The sequence below is a fragment of the Orycteropus afer genome, unplaced genomic scaffold (assembly GCF_000298275.1).
Source record: "Orycteropus afer afer isolate SDZICR_OR568_19922 unplaced genomic scaffold, OryAfe1.0 scaffold00070, whole genome shotgun sequence".
Classification (NCBI taxonomy): Eukaryota; Metazoa; Chordata; class Mammalia; order Tubulidentata; family Orycteropodidae; genus Orycteropus; species Orycteropus afer.
In genome coordinates this window covers 7,830,097-7,856,304 of record NW_006921657.1, presented here as the reverse complement: position 1 = coordinate 7,856,304, position 26,208 = coordinate 7,830,097, and the positions used below count along the sequence as shown (strand labels likewise).

At 47.0% G+C, this 26,208-nt stretch overlaps 1 protein-coding gene across 1 annotated transcript in view; it reads left to right on the top strand.

Moving 5' to 3' along the window:
• COL13A1 (collagen type XIII alpha 1 chain) overlaps positions 1-26,208 on the top strand; it is a 187,365-nt gene that overhangs the window by 17,779 nt on the left and 143,378 nt on the right. Inside the window, exon 2 of the mRNA XM_042780919.1 lies at positions 3,104-3,173. Within this exon, the coding sequence (XP_042636853.1) occupies positions 3,104-3,173 (70 nt within the window). The remainder of the gene's footprint in view (positions 1-3,103; positions 3,174-26,208) is intronic.

The window sequence follows — 26,208 nt, the reverse complement described above, 5'->3', positions numbered from 1 at the left end:
AATGGGCTGAGACTGTGTACTCTGACACCTTCAAGTGAGTTGCCCCCAGGGGAGCAAGTGTGATCTTGGTTGAGGCAGCTCCCTCGAGCTGAGAGCAGCTTCAGTAGAGGGCCTTGGGCCATCAGCAGCCAGTCCTCCCAGCAGCTAAGGAATTGAGTGCCTTGACTCTAGAAGGGAGACCACAGCATCCACCGTGGGCCCTGGATTGTGTAGCTGTGAATAAGCTGTGGAAATGCCAGGCATCTACGCCCAGCATCATTGCCACAGCCCTAAATGATCTGCTTCCCCCACTGTTCCAACCCTCCCCACTCACTCACATCACTCCAGCCATACTATCCTTTTTACTGTCCTCTAACACTTCATACACACTCCCGACTCAGGGCCTTTGCACATGCTGTTCACTCCGCCTGGAACACTCTTTTTGCTCAAGCTTTTCCTCCACAGAAGGGCCCACCCTGATCGCCCTGGCTGAACACAGCACCTTCCATGGCTCTGTCTTCTTGCCCTGCATTCTTTGTCTCCCCACCACTTACCACTACCTGAATGGTATTACATTTGGTTATCTAATAATTGTGTGTCTCTACCACTAGAAGGTAAACCCCATGAGGGTAGAGGCCTCTTCTATCTTGTGGCATCTTCTTTATACCTCCAGGACCTAATGCTGGGCTTGATATCATAACTGATGCCATTGTTGGATGAGTAGCAACTCTAATGTTTACAGCCAAAATGCCGCAAACTCATCTGGCCTTGACTTGGCCCATTACTGACTATCATTAGCATACTTATGTCATAAACTAGGAGCTCTGGTGGCGTAATGCCTAAGGCATCTGACTGCTAACCAGAAGGCTGGTGATTCAAACCCACCAGCCACTCCTCGGAAGTGATACCATAGTGATACCGCTTGTCACATGCCAGGCACAGCCAGGAATAAGTCCATTGAAGTGATCACAGGTGAATGGCGGAAAAGGGATGTAGAAATAAATGCATCCAGTCCCTTACCAGAAAGTGTCATTAGCAAGCAGGCTTTGAGCTGGGGATCACAAAACCTTTCACCAGACTTTGTCCTAGCAGGTCATTTGTTTGCCAAGTGGCCACCCTGTATCCAGCTGTGTAGCCTGGCCTCAACAGCCATCCACCTAATAGTTCTGTGCCAAGCCTCTCCTTGTTAAGGGAGGGTCTTCTTTTTGGGACATTGCTCCTCTTTTTGTCTGCTTAGACCTCCAGCCCCCTTCTGTTCTCTGGGCCCCCAACCTGGTCTGTCATCTCCCAGGGGCATTTGTACACCCTTTTACCAGCAGAATAGAGTGGACTTTGCAACACAAGGCCTGAGTTCAAGTTCCAGATCCACTGCACACTAGCTATGTGACCTTTGGCAAGTCACTCAGCCTCTCTGAGCCTCAGTCTCCTGACGTATAAAATGAGGTTAAAATTAAACCTCCTTGAGTTTGATTCTGGGAGTTCTGGTAGCATAGTGCCTAAGGCATTTGACTGCTAACCAGAAGGCTGGTGGTTCAAACCTACCAGCCACTCCTCAGAAGGAAGATTGGGCAATTGTGATTCTCCATTTAAAAGCACATAGCTCAATGCCAGTGCATCCTGGGGTACGACAGACATTAGTGTGATCTGAATCTTCGTGAAGCTTCCTGACCTCCCTCCCCACCACCAAATCAGATGTGACATCAAACGTGACGACTCCTGTCATGCAGCTTTCTTTACTTCTCTCGTGGCCCACCCCGAGTGGCAAAATTACACAGCAGTGAGGAAGCGTGTGCTAGAGAGATGCTTATAGAGGCCAGCTGCATCCTAATGGGCAAAGTTGTAGGCTTGGGGACTCCAGTACAGTCAGCCAACCATTGCCAGCCAGAGCACAAGCTCTTCCAATTTGTCAAGAGAAATTACAAATGCAGATATTTGCATGTGCAACCATCCACTTTTAAATGACTGTCCACCAATTTAATGAAAAACAATCACTGTGGTAACCAACTAAAGACACATCTATGCACCAGTTTGACTCTGGGAAGCATCAGAGTGGGGATTTGAATCCCAGCTCCATTCTTTACTCTGTCCCTGACCTGGGCCAGGTGACAGTCTCCTCTCTGTGCTTCAGTGTCTTCACCTGTAAAAGGGTATAACAATAGTAGCATGAATTGAGAATTACCTGTGTATCAGGCCCCACTCTTTCTAGGCATCCTTTGCCACCCTCTCAGTAACCCAATGAGACAGGTATGGTTGTGAGCCCTGGGTTAGAGAACTGATTGAAAGTGGCCCAGCCAGTGTGCGAACTGTTAGCCTCTATGCTAGTCTGGCCCACCTGTCAGCGTCATCATGAGGATTAAGTGAGAATCCTTGTATAAGGCACTTAGCACACTGTCCTTTGCAGAGTAAGCACTCGAGACATTGTGCTTTTGTTTTCTGCCTGATATAGCCCATTTACCTGTATTTGTCCATTCACCAGCATGAAAATGGCAGCTTTCTGAGGGTAGGAGGTGTCTCAGTCAACTTGCCACTGCCTCCTTAGAGTCTTCCAGATTGGCTCAGTGAGTTTCAAGCTGCTGAGAGAGAGGTTTGGTGGAGGGGTGCCAAGGTCCTTCTCAGCCCCCATTTCCCACTTTCCTTTGTGGAAGAAGAGGGGAAGAGCCCACAGTGGTCTTGGGGGCCTGGCTTTGTGGGGAGGACACCAGAGGTACTGTCCCTGCCCTGGGATCTCCTCAGGAGCCCAGATTGACTTGGGAAGCAATTAACAGAGAGCAGAGAAAAGCAAGTCATCCTGGGCTTGAGTGTGGGGTGTAGGGAGGCCATAACAGGTTTATAGGCCCTGTGGTTGGGGTGGATCTTTTTCAGAGCACTCCTTAGACATCAAACTCTGAGACTGTGGTGATGGTGCCTGCTCCATCTGCTTCTTATTACCCAGACCTGGTGGTCAGTTGAAGACGGTTAACTGCTTGTCTTTGATCCAGGAGCAGTCCTCATGCTACCTCCCCCCCCACCCCCATTGTGCAGGCCCTATCCCCTTGCCCCTCCTCCTCCCCTGGCCCACAGATGTTCCCCCTGGCTTAGCATTTACAAGCTCCTAGTGACTCCTCTTCTTTGTTTCCTTGTGCAGAAATGGAAGCATCACTCGCGGCAGCGCCGGGAAGCCCCAAACACATCTACAGGGTGTAACTGCCCACCAGGTAAGGAGCCCTGCAGTGCAGTTGAGGTGTTCCTAGGAGGGGACCTTGTCCCAGAGGTTCCTCAAAGGGATGCTTCTCTGGCCACACCCCTGATCATTTTTCATTTGAAAGATGGGAATGATAATATTGGTGCTGTTTACCTGTCATCTACTCATTGATCAACCATCCAGCACCCAAATCGTCCATCCATCCATCATCCACCCCCCCATCCCCCCATCCATCTATCCATCTCCCATCCCTCCCTCCTTCTCTCCTCAATCCTCTTTTCCATCTATCTATCCCTCCATTTATTCATCCAACATCTATCCACCCACCATTCATTTAACTTTTCTATAAGCTTGACCTGATGTCTACCAGGTTGTTGTGAAAGCAGATAAGATGACAACTATGGCAACGTTTTGGAAAGCATGGAGTGCTATTTAGAGTCAAAGGAAAGATAAACCCCATGAGGGCAGGAACCTTGCTTGTCACACTCACTATTGTGTCTCTGATTCCTGATTCATAGCAGGCATACAGAAATGCTTGTCACCTGAATGAATGACTCCATCACTGTGAACCTTGTTTGTGCCAGTTAGGTAGCTAAGAGTTAAGTGTGTTCACTGTATGGCATCTAAGCTAAACACACATGTACACATCGCGGACACAAGGGATAAAGAAGTCTGAAGCTGGAGGCTAGGAGTGATGTGGTGTAACAAAGTTAACCTATATAATCTGGATTCCAATTCTGCTTTTGCTGTTGACAAGTCCCTAATGGGCAGATCACTTACCAAGGGTGCCTGTTCTAGAGCTCTGTCCTCTGTATCATATGGCCTCCTACTGCCCCGTGGTCACTCATCTGTTTAACAGCTAGCTACATGCTAAGTACCTGCCCTGTTCTGGTTACCACATTGGATGTTATCTTCAATTGTACTGTCCACAGTTAATAACATTAATAAGTTCTAGTGATTCTTGACCATTATTATTAAGTTATGAGAATTATAGATGTGTTAAGTATCACTATTTCCTAGAACAACTGGGATGGGCTGTTCCCCTTTGGGATGTGAAAGGAAACACTAAAAAAAGGTTAGGGGATAGGGTGTTGAAACTGTTCTGTGGACACATCCCATGTGAACACATGGCATTATGCATTTGTCAAAACCCACAGAACTTTACAACACAAAGGATGAACCCTAATGTAATCTATGGACGTTAGTTTAATATAATGTATTAATATTGGCTCATCAATTGTAGTAAATGTGTGCTCCATGAATGCAAGATATTAATAATGGGAGATATGGTGTGCTTGGCAGTGGGTAGGGTAGATGGGAACTCTCTGTCCTTTTTGCATAATTTTTTGTAAAACTAAAACTGCTCTTAAAAAAAAAAATGAGAGCAACAAGGTAGTGCATTTAAACAATTACAGTGGGTTTTGCTCTGCTCTGGAGCTTTGCAAATCAGAGCATGGCCCCTTTGATACCAGCTGTAGGCAGCTGGCCAACAGTAAGAATTGAGAGACATTGGTCACCCTCACCCCAGTCCCCAAGCCCGGGAAGAGAGGCTGACAGATGGTGAGCATATGGGCGTAGGATGGAAGACCACATTCCACTGCAGAGTGAGTGGGCTGGGGCGGGAGTCACAGTTCAGGGATGCTGCCCCAGGAGATGGTAAAGGGATTCAGCCAGCCTCTGCTAGAAGAAGGGTCATCTGGGTTAATTACAAGGGTCTAGAAACCCTGGGAATTTCCCTCCTCTCTCTGGGCCCAGGAGATAGGCCCTCGGATGTGGGGAAGCTTTCTGGAAAGGAACGCCAGGATTAATAAGATGTGATGAAATTGAGGGTGGGTGCAGGACTGGGCAGAGTGACCATGTACTTCAGGTCCCTGGGACAATAATCATTGTTCCCATAACTCTCTGGCAATTGTAATACTTTTTCACTGAAGGTGTAGAATGCTGGTTAAGGGCAGGAGATTTGGAGCCACAGAAAACATAGACTTGATTTCCCCTTCTGACTTACCTTCAAGGAGCTATTTAACCTCTCTGTGACTCACTTGGAGTCCTGGTGGCTCAGTGGTTAAAGAGCTCAGCTATTAACCAAAAAGTCAGCTGCTCCATGGGAGAAAGATGAGGCCATCTGTTTCTGTAAAGATTTATAGCTTGGAAGCCCTGTTGGGGGCAGTTCTGTTCTGTCTTAAAGGGTTGCGATGAGTTGGAATCAACTTGACATCAGTGGGTTTAGTGTTGAGTTTGGTGCCTCAGTTGCTTTATCTGAAAAACGGGGGTACTACTCACCTCCTGTGCATGTGGTGAGATATGTAAGATCATTCTGGACAGCACTTAGCACCTTGTCTGATTCTTGTGTTATTATTGTTGTTGTTATTATTTTTTTCCTCAACTGCCTCTTGTACTTAAAAGATGCCCAGAAATCTGTACCAAGCATCACATCCTGATGTTTGGGGCAGTGTGGCCTCACGTTTACACCAAGGCAGAAGCTTGCCCTTACCCCTTCTCTGCCTGACTGGGGAACCCACAATAGGTGCCCGATGTCCTCAGTGTCCTGCTGGCCATCAGCGTGGGTGCCTGACAAATGTCTCAATGCTGTGCTTAAGAAAGTCAGGCTCAGGTGGTCCTGGGGAGGCTGGGAGTTGGGCTGGGAGGTGGCAGGAGGAAGAGACCTCACGTCTGGGACCTGTGTAGAACCCAGCAGTGTTGAAGATGAGGAGAAAGCTGTGGACAGTGTGAGCAACTCAGATGGTAGAGAGAGGGAGGGTGCAAAGGAGGACAGGCTTAGAACAGATCCTCTGTGGGGACTGAGGAAAGGAGGAATGAGTCACTGTGAGGACAAGGTAGCCAGGAGAACAGAGGACAAAGAGCAGTCTCCAGGGAGGTATGCCCCAGGATCTTGAGGAATTTCCCAGAGGGCACTCTGACCGGAAGTGTAAGTCAGAACCAGGGGTTGTCATTTACCGTTGGGTTGATTCTGACTCATGATGGCCCCATATGTGCAGAGTAGAACTGCCCCATAGTGTTTTCAAGGCTGTGACCTTTGAAGGAGATCACCAGGCCTTTCTTCTGAGGCACTTCTGGATGGATTCGAATGGCCAGTCTTTCAGTTAGTAGCCAAGCGTTTAACCAATGATGCCACCCAGGGACTCTGAAGCAGGGAGTAGGTCATAATAGAGAATTTAAAAAGAAGGCCCCAAGAGCAAACTTAGAAGGGGACAAAGGTGTTCTTCCAGCTCTTTGGAGAGTCAGACCAGGCACAGAGGGGTCTCAGACCATGGAATCCTGGGGTAAAGGCTTTTCCTGGTATGGGCCAGGCCTTTTGGGCCCCAGGGCCTGCCTCCCTCTGACAACCTGAGGCTTCCCACCCCATAGCAAAATACCCTCCTGGACACAAAAGCCAACCCATTGTGATGACAGTTAGTGTTGCTGTCCCCTAAATGAGACCCTACTTATGTGTCAGGTGTAGTACTGAGCACTTCATGTCCATTGGTGGCCTTCCCCAGAACACTAAACATAAGCAGAATGGAGTTCTGACATTCTGAAATGTTTGCGAGCCACCCCCACCCCCCCACCCCCAGTTTTTCACTAAGGCACTGCTCTCATTCCTGCACCTAAATCGTGCATCTCTATTTGCTAAGGAGCTGCATTTAGAAACCACTCCATGAACACCTGTAAGGCCTGATACTTGTGGAGGGACTTGTACATTTGTAAAGTGCAGCATTATACACTTTTGTCTTGCCAGCTCCTGATACTGTGCCCGCACAGAGCAGATGTTCAATAAATATTCAATAAATTATCATCAACAATCATCTCCACTTGGTTGGGTTCTTCTGCCTGTCTCCATCTGCCAGCCAGTTGGTTTCTGACCACCTCTCACCACCCTCAGTCTTGCCTGATGCCCAACTCTCCACTATTGGAACACAGCAAATAAGCACTCTTCCTGCCCACTGTAGCCAGCTGGGATCAGAGCCTAAAGCCCCAGCCCTGTACCTGCCCCCAGTTTGCCTCTGCAGCCAGCTGGGCTGAGGCCGCAGTCCTGTGGTGGGTGTGTTCTTCTTTGTGGCAGCCTGGGGCTCCTGGGAGGCACCCAGAGGGCTTGGGACACATAATCTTGGGAAGAAACCCACCTTCTTCCCTTCCTACTCTGACCTTCACCAGCATCCTCCCAGGGTCCTCCCTGTACCAAAATAGCCATCCTCTAGTTGAGGTCTGGCTGTATCCTGCTTCTCTGCTGTGTGTACTGTTTGCCAGTAGAGCGATGGGTCTGCAGGCTTGGGATGGGATACCAAAGATCAGGCCTCATCAGAAGGGTAGCAGTAGCCAGCAGTTCAGAGTAGGTGTGGGCCATTTGCAAAGCCCACGGCCTGGTGGGGCAGGGGAAGGGCCTTGGGAACATACACACTGTGGGACTTCCCAGGCCACTTGAGAAGAATACAAAGATCAGGGAAACTCTCATGCTCTGTCCCTGTTCTTATTAAGAAATGAGGAGCCAGACAATATAAGCTCCAGCCATTGAGGAAGCAGCTACTTCAGGTCAGCTGTGCTGAGGCTAGGTGGAGCTGGCCCTTTTTTAAGTCCAGGGTGAGTCTCACTGGAGCTAAATGGAGCTGACCTTTTGTCAAGTCCAGGGTGGCTCTCGCACACAGAGGGAGTGATGCTCAGCAAAGCTGTTGTTGCAAATCACAGCCCTGCCTGGGCTTCAACTCCACAGGGAAGGCGAGGGCAGAATTAAGCACCGACCACCAGGTCCAGAGGTATGAGCTGGAGCAGTGGGAGCCCAAGTCTGTGCTTTAGCGCCATAGCCCTCATTGGTGTAGGGGATGGATGGGAGAGAGAAGCATCATCTTCAGCCAGTCTAGTTTGTTTTAGAGTATGCTGGTGAGTGTTGAGGAGCTCTGGTGGTGTAGTGGTTAAAGCATTCGGCTGCTAACCCAAAAGTCAGTGGTTCAAATCTGCCAGCTGCTCTGCAAGAGAAATATGAGGCAGTGTGCTTCTGTAAAGATTTATAGCTTTGGAAATCTTAGAATCAACTTATGGGCAGTGGTTTGGATTTTTTGGTTTGGTGAAAGGTAAAGGAGCCCTGGTGGTACAGTTGTTAAGCACTTGGTTGCTAACCCAAAGATTAGCTGTTCGAACCCATCAGCTGCTCTGTGAAAGAAAAAACGTGGCAGCGTGCTTCCGTAAAGATTGTTGTTGTTGTGTGCCACCAAGTTGGTTCCAGCTCCTAGAGACCCTGTAGGATAGAGTAGAACTGCCCCATAGTCTGAAATCTTCATGGGAGCAGATAGCCAGGTCTTTTTCTCCTATGGAGTGGCTGGTGGGGTCACACCTCTGACTTTTATGTTTGGTAGCCAAGCATCTAACCACTGCACCATCAGGACTCACTCTCCATAAAGATTACAGCTCCAAAGCTTCCAAAAACTCTATGGGGCAGTTCAACTGTGTCCTACAGGGTCACTGTGAGTTGGAATCGACTCAAAAGCAATAGATTTTGGCTTTAGTGAGCGGTAGGAGTCTCTGGGTGATGCAAACAGTTAATGCATTCAGCTGCTGACCAAAAGGTTGGAGGTTCAAATCTACCCAGAAGTGCCTTGGAAGAAAGGCCTGACAATCTACTTCCATAAAATCAACCACTGAAAACAATATGGAGTACAGTTCCACTCAGACACACATGGGGTTGCCATGAGTCAGAGTCAATTCAACAGCAACTGATTTAGTTTGCTTTAGTGAAAGATGTGAATGAAGTACTGGGGGTCCCAGGGGAGCTTGAGACTACAGGAAACCTTCACCAAGGAGTTGGCAGTGGATGTTGGTCTTAAGGAAAAAAGAAGCAGATGGGAAGGTATATAGTTAGGGTATAGCTTCAGCTGCCACCATAACTAAAGACCCTAAAATATGGGGACTTAAACAAGCTCTGGTGGTGCAGTGCCTAAGGCATTTGACTGCTAACTAGGAGGTTGGCAGTTGAGACACACTAGCTGCTCCCCAGAAGGAAGATGTGTAATCTACTTCTGTAAAGATTTACCACCTTGGAAACCCAATGGGGGTTGTTATGAGTCAGAATCTACTCAATAGCAGTGAGTTTAGTTTTTTGGTTTTAAACAAGATGGAAGTGTTCATCTCTCCCACTTTGCAGGCTAGGGGAGAGCAGTCCAGGGCTGGTATGGAGGCTTTACCCTCTTCCTCCTGTGGCTTCCATCTCTCGGCCCTGACAGCTACTTCAGTTCTCACCATCCCCTGGGCAGCCCAAACCCTTAAGAGCAAAACTGGAGAAATACAACACACATCGCTTCTGTTTCATGACCACTCCTGGGTCTAAAGGAGGCCAGGCCATAGTTTTAGCTAGGCAGCTGTACACTTAGACAGAATTTTATTGCTATGGGAGGTGGGAGAATTAGCAGTCTGCATTCCAGACTGAGGGACTGTCACAGGCAACACTGAGGAGTGAGAAGAAAGCAGATATGTTTGGGAACTGCAAGCAGTTTAAGGGAGCTGGAGTATAGAAGCAGTGACAAAGGTGGAAAGAGATGTCAAAGCAAAATTTTCTAAGGCATTCTAGTTGTCTCTGTTCAATGCGAGGCACACAGTTTCATCCTGAGTGTGATTGATTGGTAATGGCTGCTTGGAGCACTACACTGAGTTATAGGCTGCATCCAGGCTCAGCAGAAAGTGTAGCAATTGATTAATGATGTCTATCATGGGAGCTCTGGTAGCATAGTGGCTAAGACACTTGCCTGCTAACCAGACGGCTGGCGGTTCAAACCCACCAGCCACTCCTCGGAAGGAAGGTTGGGCAATCCTACTTCCGTAGTGATACTGCCTCGGAAACCCAAGGAGGGGTCGCTATGAGTCGGGGCCGACTCGACGGCACATAACAACAACAACAACAACAACATCATGGGTGCAGGAGTGGTGGCCAGCAGTGCATGTGCCCTGGCTTTGTTATCCTTAGGTGATGATGAGTCAGGTAACATTTGGGGAGCAGTGATGTGGCCTGATCCAATTTATATTCTAGAACAAAACCAGCAGTGATGTGTGGAGGATGGTAAGGAGGGGAGAGTAGACCCTTCTAACACAAAAGTCTGTGATTCTATGTACAGGGCTTTATTTTGCTCACCCCTGTGCTGCTATTTATATTTAGACTAGAGCTGCCACCCAGTGCCTGGTTCTTTTCCATAGATGGTGAGAGTAGATGTTCACGCATCCTGAACATATTTCTTTTGCTGGCCTTCCCCTGTTTTCCCTGGCACTATATTTTGTCCCCAACAACCTCTTGACACTTACATGGGCAGGGCCTGTGGCAAGGGCTTTGGTCCCAGATTGGGCTCTTTTCACCTCCCCTGTGCCCCAGCAAAGCAGCCTGACTTACAGTCCCTTGCCTTGTGGTGCTCCTCAATTCAGACTCGCCTATGCCAAAAAGGGAAAATTCAAACCAAAGCATTCCTTGCTGCCATTTATGAAGAAAAGAATGGCAGAGCTCATGGGTATTTAAGGGAGAACATTTAAACTCATAAAATACTGTTTACAGTTATCTCAGAAATCCTGCTTTCCATGAAAATAATTGGTGGGTTATTCCCAGGACTTCATACTGGTTCGAACCACTTCATGGCTGATGAAATGAAACAGACTCGAATTTTTAAACTTTGGGTGATCTAGAACGAAAATCAGAAAGGGAAAAATTGTCATTGAAGCCTTGGAATTGGAGACTTGGAAGAGGCATAATGAGCCCTTTCAGGAGCCTGATGTGTGACATTGGATTATTGCCAGGACTGTGGAGAGCAACACGTGTTCAAAGTGCACAGACGTCTGCCATCTTTGAGTGAGGCATCATTGTTTTTGACTCAGCTGGTCAAGAGATTAGGTTGCTATGCAACATGCATGTTGCCTTGTTTTCTAAAAGAGAGATTTAGTGTCTAGCAGGGCTTCGAATGCTAATTTTTCCAATTCTAATTATTATCCTGTTTCACCCATATTTAAAAAATTCCTGTCCATTCTGGTGTTGCTTTGTCAGTCATGACTGAACAAGGCTGAACTAATATGAAGCCTTGGTTATTTCTGAGTCGTGCTTGGCTATTCCTTAAAGCAGGTGCACGAGGCCAGCCTGGCTCCTGCCTCTCCAGATTGTGCGCATTTATGCAAGTTCTTGTTGTTAGTTGTCATTGCATTGCCTCCCACAGTAGCCCCATGTACAACAGAATGAAATGTTGCCCAGTCCTATGCCACTACACAGTCATTGGTATACACCAATCCATAGTGGAGGCCACTGTGTGTTTTGAATGCCTTCCAACCTAGGGGGCCCATATTCCAGCACTATATCAGGCCATATTCTGTGATGATCCATAGAGTGCTCACTGGCTAATTTTCAGAAGTAGATTGCCAGGCCTTTGTTGCTAGTCTGTCTTAGTCTGAAAGTTCTGCTGAAACCACCATGGTGACTTTGCTGGTATTTGAAGTACTAATGGCATGGCTTACTGCATCATAACAACACTCAGGCAACCACAGTATGACAAATGGACAAATGGGTAGTGAGTTTCTGTACAGGGCCCTACTGTTCTGATTCCTGTTGTCACTAATGTTCACACTCTCCTTGTCTTGCATCAGCCAAAGGAATGTGCTTTTATGCGCTGCATTAGCTTCACCTCACCCCATCTCTTCCTTCTGACTTTGCAGCCCTGTCTCATGGCCTATCTGGCATCCCAGACTCTCAGGCTCAAAAACATGGGAGCAGCATTGATGCTTCACTCTCCTTTGCCCACTGAGCCCCATGGTTGCTGTTGTTGTTGTTAGGTGCCATGAAGTCAGCTCTGACTCATAGCAATTCTATGTACTACAGAGCAAAACACTGCCCGGTCCTGCACCAGCCACACAGTCCTTGTTATACCTAAGCCTATCATTGCAGCCACTGTGTCAATCCATCCTGTTGCAGGTCTTCTTTTTTTTTTTGTTGACCTTCCACTTTACCCAGCATGATATCCTTCTCCAGGGAATGGTCCCTTCTTACAACATGACCAAAGTAGTTAAGACGAAGTCTGGCCATTCTCACTTCCAAGGAGCATTCCGGCTGCACTTCTTCTAGGACAGATTTGTTAGTTCTTCTGGCAGCCCATGGTATTTTCGGTATTCTTTGCCAGCACCATGACTCAAAAGCATCAGCTCTTCTTCGGTCTTCCTTGTTCCTTGTCCAGCTTTCACATGCATATGCGGCGATTGAAAATACCATGGCTTGTGTTAGACACACCTTAGTCCTCAAGGAGACATCTTTGCTCTTCAGCACTTTAAAGAGATCTTTTGCAGCAGATTTGCCCAGTCCAATATGTTATCTGATGTCTCCACTGCTGCTTCCATTGGTGTTGATGGTGGAAACAAGTAATATGAAATCTTTGACAACTTCAGTCTTTTTTCCATTTACCATGATGCTGTTTATTGATCCACTTGTGAGGATTTTTGTTTTCTTTATATCAAGGTGAAATCTGTACTGCAAACTGTAGTCTTTGATCTTCATCAGTAGGTGCTTCAAGTCATGGGTTGCTGGGATCTGTCAAATCCACCTTTGAAACACCTCACCCCCATCTTGCCGACTCTCATTTCCATTGTCACCACCCCAGCCCTGCTTCCTTACTCTCTTAAGATGATGAAGATCATCTTACTCTTCAATGAGCACAACTTGAGTATTTCCCTCCTCTGCTCAGAAACCACCCTTGGCTCCCCAGTGCTTCTAGATCCCCCTCACCCATGATAAGCCTACCATCTCTCTCTAGCCTGACAAATAGCCTTGCTGTACTCTAGCCTTGCTGTACTCTAGCCTTGCTGTACTCCTTTTATTTCAGTAAAATTGGGCTACTCACCTGCCCATACCCTGCAGTGTCCCTCTTGCTGTCCTGATACCTCTGTTCTTTATGTCTACCTAATGAGCTCTTAACCCCTCTAGGCCTGTTGACTCATCCTTATAACCCCTACCATCTATCTTCTCCCACCATAGCCTTGTACATTAGTTCTACTATTTGATCACAATTGTTATGGGTTAACTTTTGTTCCCAAAAAGAGTTATGTTAGGGTCTTAACCCTGTGAATGTGACCTTATGTGGAAGTTGGGTCTTTGCAGATTAAGCAAGTTAAGATAAGGTCATCCTGCATTAGGGTGGGACCTAATCCAGTAACTTCTACCTTAAAAGAAGAGGGAAACTTAAACACAGGGAATAGATAGGAAAGACAGCCACGTGAGGACCAAGGCAAAGATTGAAGTGATGCAGCTGTGCAGCTACACACCAAGGAATGCTGAGGATCACCAGCAACCACCAGAAGCTGGGAAAAGGCAAGGAAATCCCCCACCCCAGGTCCCTGGCCTGCCCAGAACTTTTAGAGAGACCATGGTCCTGTCAGCTCCTTGATTAAGGGCTTCTGGCCCAAAACTATGATAGAATAAATCTCTTCTGTTTTGAGCCACCTTCTTTGTTGTATACTTTGTTACAGAAGCCCTAGGAAACTAATACAACTGTGTTAACATGAAGGTTAAATATGCTCAGTGTTTAGTCCAGGCAAAACCACCTACAGGAACAAGTAACTGTCTTAACATGACATGTGCCAACAGACCAAGATGTCTACACCTGTGATGTCTACACCTTCTTATTGGCTGTGTTCACTAACCATTTGATTTTGAATCTAGAGATACTTGACAGCAGTACTCAGTGTGAAACTCTTACCTATGAGACTTGCCTTTGTCGGTTTCCAGGGAAGAGGAGCTTTCTCTGCTTACAGACCACATCTGGAGGTCTCCTTGATGTCTCCACCTGCATGACTCACAAGGCAGCCATCCTTAAAGGGCACACCACTGAAGTCTGCATCTTTTCCCCACACCTGGTCCTTTTCCAACATTCCCCATCTTGGGGAATGGCACTGTCACCCCATACACACCCAACACCTAAGCCAGAACCTGGGCTAAGCCTGGACACCACCTCTGTCCTCATAGCTCATCAATCACCAAGCCCCAATGATTCTACATGGCTGATTCTCCCATCTCTACCATCATTGCCCCTTTCAAGCCACCATCATCTCACCTTGTTTGCCAGAGTAGCCCCCTAATTGGCCTCCTCCAATCCTTTCCTCACTTGAGCCAGAAAGCTATTTTTTCATTGAATGCATCCCTAAGTGGTACAGACAGTTAACATGCTCAGCAGCTAATTGAAAGTTTGGAGGTTCAAGGCCACCTAGAGGCACTCAGAAGAAGGGCCTAGCAAGCTACCTTTGGAAAATCAGCCGTTGAAAACCTTATGGAGCACAGTTCTACCCTGACACACATCGGGTCACCAGGAGTTGGAATTGACTCAGTGACAACAGTGTTTTGTTTGTTTCCTAGTTGAAGCATTTTAATGGCTTTCCATTAACCTTAGGAGAAAGGCCAGAATCCCTAACAGGGCCTACTGCCCCACTCACACCTCACCTATTACCCTGTCCCTCCTGCGTTTGTCGCCAGCTCCCTGTTGATGCTCATTTGCTGGTCATTGGGCCATGCTTGGCGCAGGGCAGCTGCAGGTGAAGGGAGCTGCTGCTAACCCAGGGCAGGGGTGTTGTGCTTTGAAAACCAGACAAACAATCAATAGAGCTTGGGCTCCTGGCTCCAAATGAAGACTCTTCTTATGGCCTCTGCAACCCCGTCTTAAGCAGCCTGCTTGCCCCAAAGGAGGGTTGGCTCTTTGCTTGGAGAAGGCCCCTAGACTTAAGGAAGTCTTCCCTCCCATTTGCAGCTCCTGTCCCCTTTGCAGGGAAGAGGGTCAGGTAACCAGTGAGGGAAGGGTACAGTGACTAGCAGCTGCTGGAGGAGGCCAGGTGCTGGCCCGGCTGCAAGAACGCTCCACCATCTGCCCCTGCAAGCATCTCTTCTCTCAGGGCTGTCGGGCTCTGCTTTTAGAGAAGCCTTGGGAATTCCCTAAAGTTAATTTCTTCCCCATTTCCTCCTGAAAGCACATCCAGATCCCCAGCCCTCCTGGGCAATGCTGATAACGTGTTTCTCCTAGATCAGCTCTGATAACACCCGGGTGGTCACTGGGATTAGTAGAGAAATGAAAATAAGGAAATGGAAGCTTCCGGAAAGGCAGAGGGTGAGGCCAAAAGAGCCCTGGACTGGGAGTCAGTCCCAGTCCCTGAGGAACTCTGAGCAGGTCGCTGTGCTCTCTCTTGTCCTCAGTTTCCTCAGTTGTGTAAGGATGAGCAACTTAGAATAACTTGGCAGTATCTGTTAAAGTGAAGAATTGCCCCCAACGAAGAGGTCCCACTCCCAGGCACAACTAGAGAAACTCATGTGCATGCGTACGAAGAGCAGCCGCGGTTTGTATTACTGAAAAAAGAAGAGAAAACCTCAGACTTGTCAGTAGGAGAAGAGTGGGTATGCGTGTAGTGGGATGTTGAACTGTGGTCCATTCCTCTGTGAAATGCTACACACAGTGAACAGGGTGAACTGGGCCTCCAGGCCAGGCTACACCATGGAAGAATCTCATCTACTGAGGGTAATAAAAAAGAAAAGGAAACTGAAAATATTTACAACATAATTCATTTATATAAAGTAAAAAATGTATAATCACACAATACATTTTTCAAGAAATTTATGCAAAAGCAGTAAAAGTATGAAGAAATGCATGAGCATGGTGTACGCAGAAGAATTCAGGCTAGTGAAATCCCAGGAGGAAAGAGGAAGGAAATGGAGATTTCGGCTCCGAGGGTTTGGCTATGTTAGGAATTATGAAGCTGGATGGTGGGTATGCCAGGGTCATTATATATATATATATATATATATTTTTTTTGGTAACAACTTCGTTGAGAGTCACGTATCATACAATTGATCTGTTTACGGTGTGCAAGTCCATCGTTTTTAGTGTATCCAAAGAGCTGCACAACCTTACCACGATTGATTTTAGAACATTTTCATCACCCGAAAAAGAAACCCCATACCTTTTAGCATTACTCCCCCACCACCTTCCCCCTCCCCAGCCATAGGCAACCTCTAATCCACTTTCTGTCCCTCTGAAATTTAACATATTTTCAAGGTTCATCCATGCTGTAGCATGTATTGGTACTTCATTCCTTTTGATTGCTGAATACTACATTATATTAGTTTTTATACCTCTATGAATTCTGAAATATTTCAAGATAAAAAACATTTTAAAATCAGGGAGGTGAGAGAGGACATTGTTGGCTTGGAGGATGTTCAGACCTGCCCCTGTATTAATGGACATTCTCTACTAACATGGGTGTATGTAACGGGGGTGGGTGGGCAGTGCTCAGCCACCTCTAGGTGGACAGCAGTAGTGTCAGCCCTACAGGGCCCATGGCCAGGAGGTCAAAGCTTACTCAGTCAGACTCCAGCACCCACCATCCTCTCTGGGGTGTCCTGCTGCCTCCTTGCCCTTTCTCAGCTCCTGTTCAGTGTTGCTACCTCGGAGATTCTTCCATGACTCTTCCTTCTTATTCTTCAAAGTGGTTCTCTGATGACTGCTTCACCCCATGGAAAGGGAGCAGCCACCAGGTATTGAGGGCTAGTTCCTTACCTTTTCTGAGCGTAAGTCCTCACCATTGTAAAATAAAGGTGATAGTGCCCACCTGGTGGAACAGTGATGAATATTCAGCACAAAATTTATGCATTCATTATACATAGTCTTCCCTTGCTTTTACGTGCCTATCTCTGTAAAAATGGTTCTGGGAAGGGGCTGTGTCATCCACCTCTGCATCCCAGGGCATCTTTTTTTTTTTTTTTAGGATTTGGGTGAAGATTTACAGAGTAAATTCACTTTTCATACAGCAGTTCACATATACTTTGTCTCATGTCATTGACCAAAATTTACAATGCAGCAGCTCCCCTCCCACTTCCTCCCCATAGTTACCTCCTCCCAGTGTTCATCCCTTCATACTCTTCTGCACCCTGAGCTATCTCCCTGTGCATAAGCAGCCCTTCCTTCTCCCATGATTGTTCTCTCCAGAGCATGTGTCTACTTGAGGTAAATGTTTAACTCACATGCCTGTACTTTGTTTGGCTGGAAACCACAGTTGTGGGTTCAATTCCAGGGCATCTTTAAGACGGAGCTGTTGCCTGGCTCAGTAGCAGGGTGACCAGTTGACCCACCCTGAGAGTGGCAGGCTAGCCCAAGCAGTTGCAAGTGTAGGCTCTGTCTCCCAACAGCTCTTGTTCAAATCCCAACAATCTCACTTCTACTCCTTGCTAGCCATGGACTGTGGCCTCATGTAAAATGAAGATAATGATAATATGAACCTTATAGGGCTGTTGGGCAAATTAAAAGTGCTGTTTTAAGTGAGGCATTCAACACAGCCCCTGACACATACTTGCTCTGATGATCACTAGCTGGCATGATGATGATGATGATGATGATGATATTGCAGAGAAAAGAGGCTTTTGGTGGCATGGGCTCATGAGGGGAGGTGATGGCCTTTGCCCAGTTACATCCAATCACGTGAGTCCTATAAGAGAATGCCACATTATGCCACTGAACACAATGGGGAAACGTGGCTCAGGCTGCAGCCCACATGTCACAGTAACTCCTACGTCCTTCTCTGCCCTGTTGGAGGCTATGTTTGTTGCCTAAGGTAACAATTTGCCACAAAGTGGGTGGCTTAAAACAATATAATGCATTCTCTTAGTGCTGGAGTGTAAAAGTCTGAAATCAAGCACTGTTAGGGCCGGCTTCCACCAAAACCTCTAGAGGAAGATCCTCAGCTTCTGGCAGCCCCACGTATTTCTTGGCTTGAGGCAGCGTAACTCCAGTCTCTAGCTCTATCTTTACATAGCCAGCTCCTCTCTGTGTCTGTGTCTTTTTTCCAAATTTTGTAAGAACACCAGTTACAGTGTATAAGGGCCCCTAATTTAGTATGAGCTCATCTCAACTTGATTATATTTGCAAAGACGCTATTTCCAAACAAGGTCACATTCACAGGTACTGGGGGTTTGGACATCAGCATGTCTTTCTAGGGGATACAGTTCAACTCATAAGTCATTCCAATGCTATGAAAATTCTAGGTGCTTCTAGTCCCAGGACATCATGCTGTATACTCCAAGAGATGTGAAATGGGTGGGATACAGGCTTCCCCTCAAAGATGTGATGGTAGCATTTGCTGCAGGATGGGGAGTCTGTAGGTTGAACCCCATCTCTCTATTTCTAGCTCTTTGTCCTTGAGAAAGTCACTTCTCTGGTTTCCATTTGCTCATCTCTTATAGTTAATTCTCTGGTAGCATAGTGCCTAAGGCACTTGACTGCTAACCAGGAGGCTGGCAGTTCAAACCCACCAGCCACTCCTCGGAAGGAAGGTTGGGCAATCTACTTCCATAGAGATACCACCTCAGAAACCCAAGGAGGGGTCACTATGAGTCAAATGGACTCGATGGTGGTGTGTTTGTTTTTTTGGTTAATGGTCTTACAGAGCTACCATGAAAATTCTTTGTCAGCTATGGAGTATAAAAGGGAGAAGGGAATTAGACCTGCCCACAAATCACTTATTTAGTAGAAGATAGACTGTTGAGTGCTGTGAGATATGAGCAAAGGATCATAATAATCATGGCAGAGAGAAGGGTTAATGACAAGTAGAGGTGATAGTTGGTTGGCTCCTTGGAGGAGATATTGGAGCTCACTGGTGATACTTAGGTTTGGAAGGCCTTGGAACCCCTGATTTATGAAGAAACACTTCCTTCATACCCCATTCACTCTCCCCGACCCAGTTACAGGTTGAAATGGAGCACCACTGGGGCACTGGGGATTTTCTCAAAGGCTATGTATGTGCCTTTTATCCCCATGGAGCAGGTAATTTGTCTCACTCTGTGTCCTGAGAGAGAGGATGGGCTATGATTGTAGCAGCTGTCGGTTGGGTGGCTGGGTGGGAGGCAACTCTTGATTTTTGCAGGAATTCCATTGTCAGAAGAGCCCTTGAAAGACATAGGAGGATATGAGGCAACTGTGGGCTGAGTGGGCTTGCCAGTAGACCCAGCACACACCATGTGTTCCTTTCTCCCTGGCAGGCTCCATGCCTTAGAGAGGCTAGTGGGGGGGGGGGGCCTAGAAAAACAAAGATTAATCCACCCCACCTCGTGGAGGGTCATCCACTGATAGTTACACACATTTTTACACACATTCACCTACTTAGTCCTTTTACGACCATTAGAACCAGCCCTATGAGAGTGGAAATTTCAGTCAGAGGAGCTAAGTGAACCCTAACCCCCTAATCCAGCAGAATCAGGCCAAGAACCCAGTGGCCAGGTTTATGAGCTGTCTGTGTCCTCTCTCAGGGTATCAGTCAGCCTATGGGCTACATCAGCAAGTGACCCTGGCCCACCATTGGGTGAAAGAAACAATTTATTTGAGGTCTTGATGCTCCAGGCCCCATGTTCAGTGCTGTGGGGATACAAGATGAATCAGAAACAGTCCCTCCTGTCCAGAGTTAGGTAAGTGCTAAACAGAAGTATAAGCATCAGATTTTGAAAATACATGAGGAGTGATTACTTTTGAAAGGAGGAAGCAGAGAAGGCTGCATGGAAGAGATGGCATCTGAAGTATGTCTTGAAAGACAAGTAAGATTGCAGTCAATGAAGAGGTTTTTTTAAGAACTTTCTAAACCAAGGAAAGAGTATAATAAAAGTGTAGAGACTTGAATGAACATATTTTTTCCCCTCTCTACTCTTGGAAATGAAGAATCTGAAATGACTATAGCAAGCTTACAGAGAGTGATGTAGTAAGAGATAAGGTTGGAAAGACCATGGCGGGAGCTGAACACCACCCTGAAGACTGGACTTTATTTGGTAAAAGTATTAGTTTCCTAGGTCTTCCATACAAAGTACCACAAATTGGGTGGCTTATGAAAAAACCTACTGCTATCGAGTGGATTCCAACACATAGTGACCTCCACTGGGTTTCCAAAGCTGTAAATCTTTACGGAAGTAGATTGCCTTGACTTCCCCATGTAGATCAGCTGGTGAGTTTGAACCACAGACCTTCTGGTTTGCAGCCAAATGTCTTACCCACTATACCACCAGAGCTCCTTGGGTGGCTTATAGGAACAGAAATTTACTCTCTCATAGTACTGGAAGCTAGAATTCTGAAATCAGCTGTGTTGATTCCTTCTGGAGGTTCTGAAGGAGAATCTGCCCCATGCCTCTCTTCTGGCTTCTTGTGATGGCAAGTGATCCTTGGCATTTTTCCAATCTCTGCCTCCTTCCTCACAAGACTGTCTTCCCTCTGTGTCTATCTCTGTGTCATTCCTCTTTTATATGGATACTGCTCAAATGGGATTAGGATGCACTCTACTCCATATGACCCCATGTTAACTGATTTTCAAAACCAGGTCATCTTCATAGGTTCAGGGATTAGGACTTCAGCATATGTTTTGAGGGGACACAATTCAATACATAACAGTGGGTAACAGGAATCCATAGAAAGTTTTTAAGCAAGGCTGTGGCACAATCTATCTGGATGTTACTGAGCATAGAGGATGGATTAGAAGCATGTAGAATAGTGAGGAAAATGCTGCAGTTGTACCTCTAGGAGAAGACCTGGAGTCATGTGGGGAAGGAGCCAACGGGGAGTGATGAGAGGAATGTTTCAGAGATAAAATTGGCAAGTGTTGGCCACCTGTTAGGTGTGCATGAGGGAGGATTCAAGCCAACTGTGAGCCTACAAGCCCTGGTTACCAACAATGATCACGGCACGTGCTTACGTGAAGAGGTGATCTTATATCTTGTGCTTTAAACTACATGCTTTAGTACTGTTGTTATTTGCTATTGAGTTGATTCCAACTCATAGTAATCTTATAGAACAAAGTAGAACTTCCTAGGCCAAAATCACCAGATTGGACTAGAGCCATGACCTCATGTTAACTGATAACATCTTCAAAGACCCTGTTTCCAAACTAGTTCACATGCACAGTTATAGGGGTTTGTTAGAAGGGATTAGAAGGTGGAGCCTGCCTGGGCACATGGACACAGCCCTCAGTTCTTCTGAAGCCCATCCTACTGCCCACCTCCTCACTGGCTCCCCCATGCTTTGTCACTACCCAGCCAGCCCCCCCCCCAAGTACTCCCTGGTAGACTCCTGTTCATCCATCAAGGGCCAGCTTAGCAGGTCCCATCCCATCAGCATGATTGCCCACTTTGAATACCTCACCTCATCCCATCCTTCCAACAGTTCTCTAGGATTAGTAGTTACATCATCCCATTTTCCAGATAAGGAAACTGGAGCACAGGATAAGTTGCTCCAGGATGTAGGGTTGGGAAGAAGCCTCGTTGGCATTGAACCAGCTTTGATGCATCATAGGTAACTGCTCTGCAGTGACACAGGTGTTGCCCTGGGCATGCCAGGGGAAACCAAGACTTCAGTAGCGGCTTCATACTCACCTGAGAAGGTAGTGTCAGGAAAGTCTGCAGAGCATTGAGTAATAATGATGACAGCATTTATTAAGTACTCGATATGTGCCAGGCACTGTTATAATATGCATTATTTCAATCTCCATAATTATTTTAAGTGGCTCAAAACCAACTGTCATTGAGTTGATTCCAACTCATAGTGACTCCCATAGGATTTCCAAGGCTGTAAATCTTTATGGAAGGAGATTGCCTCATCTTCCTCTTGCAGAGCAGCTGATGGGTTTGAACCACCCACCTCTGGTTAGCAGCCAAATGCCTTACCCACTGCACCATCAGAGCTCCTTAGTTTAAGTAAGGAGTGGCAAGTACTATTATCGTCTCCATTTTACACATGAGAAGACTGAGTCACAAAGAGGCTATGTAGTGTGGCCAAGATCACAGAGCTAGTGTGTGTTGGAGCCAGAATTTAAAGCCAACTGGTCTAACTCCTGGCAAGTCAGTTTTGGGGGACGTACAGACAGATTGCTCCTTAGAAATGGGGATGGCAAGACTTACTTTGGGCGTGTCATCAGGAAAGACCAGTTGCTGGAAAAGGATGTCACAAGGGTCATGAGGGTCAACGTAAATGAGGGAAACCCTCCATGAGATGGGTAGACCCAGTGACTGCAACAATGGGCCCAGACATACCAGTGATCATGAAGATGGCACAGGGCGGGCGACTGATGCATAAGGTCACCATGAGTCAGAGCCAACTCCACGGCCACTAACAATAAGTCTGATGCTGGGAAAACCAGAGCAGTGTCAGAATATAGGCATCTCCCTCCTCCTCCTTCCTGTCACTCAGCAAAGACTTCTTGAGCTCTGTCAAGCCTTATCCTCAGGAGACAGAAGAGGAACCCACAGTCAGGGGAGAGGGGCAAACAGGCTGCAGAGAGCACCAGGGGCTTGGGTGGGGGCAACCTGCAGGCAGTGCTTCATGGGGCCACCACCCAGCTCCGGTCCTGGGTCCCATCTTCTGGAATCCTAGCACCTATGAGGTCGGTCTCAGAAAGGCAGGGCCCAAGTCTCCTGAAAAAGGATTGAGAACTACAGTGTTAGAGATGGACTGCAGGGCTGGCCGCTGGCGTTTGCCCCTAAGACACCAGACCAGGGATCAGAGGGCCCCCACAGTCCAACTGCACTTGCTTTCTTGGCCAGAAGCACGAGAGGCCCCTTATGCAGAGGGGTGCTGGCCTGGCAGGTGGGGGCAGGGCAGGCAGGAGAGAGAGGACAGGGCTGCAGAAGGGTTAGAACTTCAGTTGTAATTGGTCACAGGGCTAGCCTGGGTCCCTGCCTGCTCATTCTTTCCAGCTCACTTCACTTCTTCCCACCCCGTCTAGCCTTTACCATCTGTCTGTGTGCCACAGGTATGCTGGCAAGGCACCATGGGGCTGAAGGAAACAGGCAAGTCTGACCCCCTGAGGCAGGCCAACTCCCTGGCCTAGTGGCCTCAGAGCCCAGCTGTCAGGACCCAGGGAGGCTCATGAAGCTGGCATGGGGGCCAGGCTTGGGCAGAGAGTGTCAGCAGGGCCTGCCTGTGCCTTTAAACTGTCCCAGTGGGGAGGAAATGTGAGGAGCCCATCTGACCTAGAGCCATAGAAAAGTGTCCAGTAGGCCATGGTGTGTAAGTGGACGCCCGCTCCCCACATAGCTATGTGAGCTGCCACAAGCAGCCTGGCACACTCAGGACAAGGAAGTGGGAAACAGGTTCCAAACATTACAGGACAGCGTGTACAAGGCAGGGTAGCCATGTGTTTCCCTGATCTGCCTGTGTGTTGGCATGGAGAGGATGTCCCAGCTGCACTTCCACTCTAGGACATCTGGGCCCCAAGAGTTTAAATGTTCTCTTCATTGCCCCTTGGGCTTAGAATCTAACACCTAGACATGAGTCCTCCTTGGATGAGGATTTCCTTTCCCTCATAAGTAGAGTTGGGTGCTGTGGCCACATGGACATTCTGTGACAGCCTTAGCAATTGATTGTGGCTGGTGACTGATTGGCAGGTCCCCATGCAGTTCTAGTTCCAAGTATTTGACAACATCACCTCTGACTGCATCCTTCCTTGCCAAATGGCACTCAGAGGTAGTGACTGGTGCATGATGTTTCTGTTTTTAACTCAGGAAATGGGCATGAGAAGGGGATAGGTGATTCACTGGACTGAATGTCACCAACTGAGAGAAAACATTGGAAGCCGCTGGGGATTTATAAATATATTTAGTACGTCATTATTTTGAAGTCAGACACCCTTTTCCTGTAACACATGGTATTCTGGATAACTGTATACCCCCTCTGATAAATTGAGGTTGTGTCTTCTATAATGTCCAACATGCCTAACTTTTATGCAGGTGTTTATTTCTCAACCCCAGCCCACCCCCTTGGTTCTTCTCCACAAACCATGGAGAAGAGAAGAAGCTAACTTTGGAAAGTCTGTTCAATCCTAAAAAAATAAAATTCCAGTTCCCAGCAGGCATTTGCCAACTGCTCCTGGCTCCTTTTGCTGGCCGCCGTAGACAGAGAAGATCTAGGTGTATGTGAAGAGGTGCCTCCAAGCTATTTATTAAGAGAGAGCAGGTAGGTGCCTTTAAGCTGTGGGTCAATGCTGGTCTAATTCTGGCTCTAAACAGCTCCTTTGACCAGGTATCAAAGAGGGAATTTCTGCCTTCTTGGGTCTGTTGGTGCTGACTGGGGCAGGTGCCTCCTCCTTATAGCTACAGAATCCCAGAATGCCAACTTCAAAGGGGCCTCAGAAATCATCTCTGGCAGGGCAGGGCAGAGCAGCAGCAAACCCTTGCCTTGAATGAAATCTTACATGAAGTCCAACTCATATACATGTAAAAGAAGAGCTCTTGTGGTGGGAATTGGGGAGAGGTTGCCAGGGTGTGTCCTACTGGTAGATATCCTCTAGGCACCTCTGGAAACCTCTGGAGCTCTACTGGCACAATATTAAATCCACTGGTGCTTTCCAACCCCTTTTTTTTTTTTTTGCAGTTAGGAAAAATGAGGCCCTGAGAGGGAAAGGGGCCGGGTCCCACAGCCAGATGGAAGTGGAGACATTCTCCATTCTGGCAGGCTTATCCCTCAAATGGTCCCCAGAGCCATCACCAGGATCACAGGGAGGTAGGAGTTTGATGGAAACTTAGGTGAAGTGGAGGGACGTCTAACAGTCCATGGCCAGTGTTAACCAGCAACATGGGCCCCTGGTGCCACCTGAGACCAAGAGCTCCCAGCCAAGTGGGTATGAGGTTTTGGATCCATCTGTCCACTAGATAGCCATCCTTCTTAACAGATAATACCTCTGCTGTTCATTAAAACAGAGCAAAAGGTGCTGCCACATCCCTAAAACTGATTGGCTCCTGGAGCCACCACCTACCACACAACTATTTCTAGGGATGAACTCAGATCTAGCCTTCCTTGCCCTCATGCTATGGCATTTTCCCACTCTCCTGTTCTTGCTTCTCTGCAGGGTAGCAGATCCCCTGGAGAGTTAAACTTGGCTTTGACTCTCACATCTATCTTCTCTACCCTTCATGACCATCGCCCCTGTTGGGTAGACACCAAAGCAGCAGAATTATGTTTTTGTAGAAGAGTGACACGTTCAAAGATTCTGCTCACTTTTTTTTTTTTTTTTAAGTAGACACACAGATAAGAAACCAGATTTTATTATCCAAAGGAAGCACAGGTTGGAGCCTATTTCTGATACTCATTTTAGCAGTTTTGCTGTGGAGCTGGATGTTAATGTATAACATTTCCCCCCCTTAACAGTCTCCCTGTGGAACTCACATAGACATTTCATCAAAAAAGAAATTCAAATGGCCGAGCACATTAAAAAAAAGATGCTCAACATCATTAGTCACTAGAGAAATGTCAATCAAAACTACAGTGAAATACCACTTCACCCCCACTAGGATGGCTATTGTTTTAAAAAATGAAAAATAAGAAATGCTGGAGAGGGTATGGAGAAATAGGAACCCTTATCCATTGCTAGTGGGAATGTAAAATGATGCAGCCACGTGGGAAACAATTTGCAAGTTTCTCAGAAAGTTACACATAGAATTACCATATAATCCAGCAATTCTACTCCTAGGTATATACCCAAAAAACTTGAGAGCAGCTCTTCCCTTGTCTCTGTTGAGTTGTGCAGGGGCGGATGTCCAGGTACATTCAAGAGTCAGTTCCACCTGTAGCCCATTGTCGTGGCCAAGGAAGGCATTGCTACTGGAGGTATAATGGACATTAATACTGTTTTGCAAGAGATGCTGAAAACCACCCTCATCTATTATGGCCTAGTTTTCTAGTTTTGGAATTCACAAAACTGTCAAAACCTTAGACAAACAACAATTCCATCTCTGTGTACTTGTATCCAACTGTGCTGAGTCTGTGTATGTCAAGTTAGTAGAGGCCTGTTATGCTGAACGCCAAGTCACCCTAATGAAGGTGGATGACAGCAGAAAACTAGGGCAGTGGGTAAGTCTCTGCAAAACTGACAGAGATGGAAAAACGTGTGAAGTGGTTGGTTATAGTTGTATGGTTGTTAAGGACTATGGCAAAAAATCTTAGGCTAAGGATGTCATCAAAGAATATTTCAAATGCAAGAAATGAACAAATAACAAACTTGGCTCTAAAAAAAAAAAAAAGACTTGAAAGCAGGAACACAAACAGATAATTGTA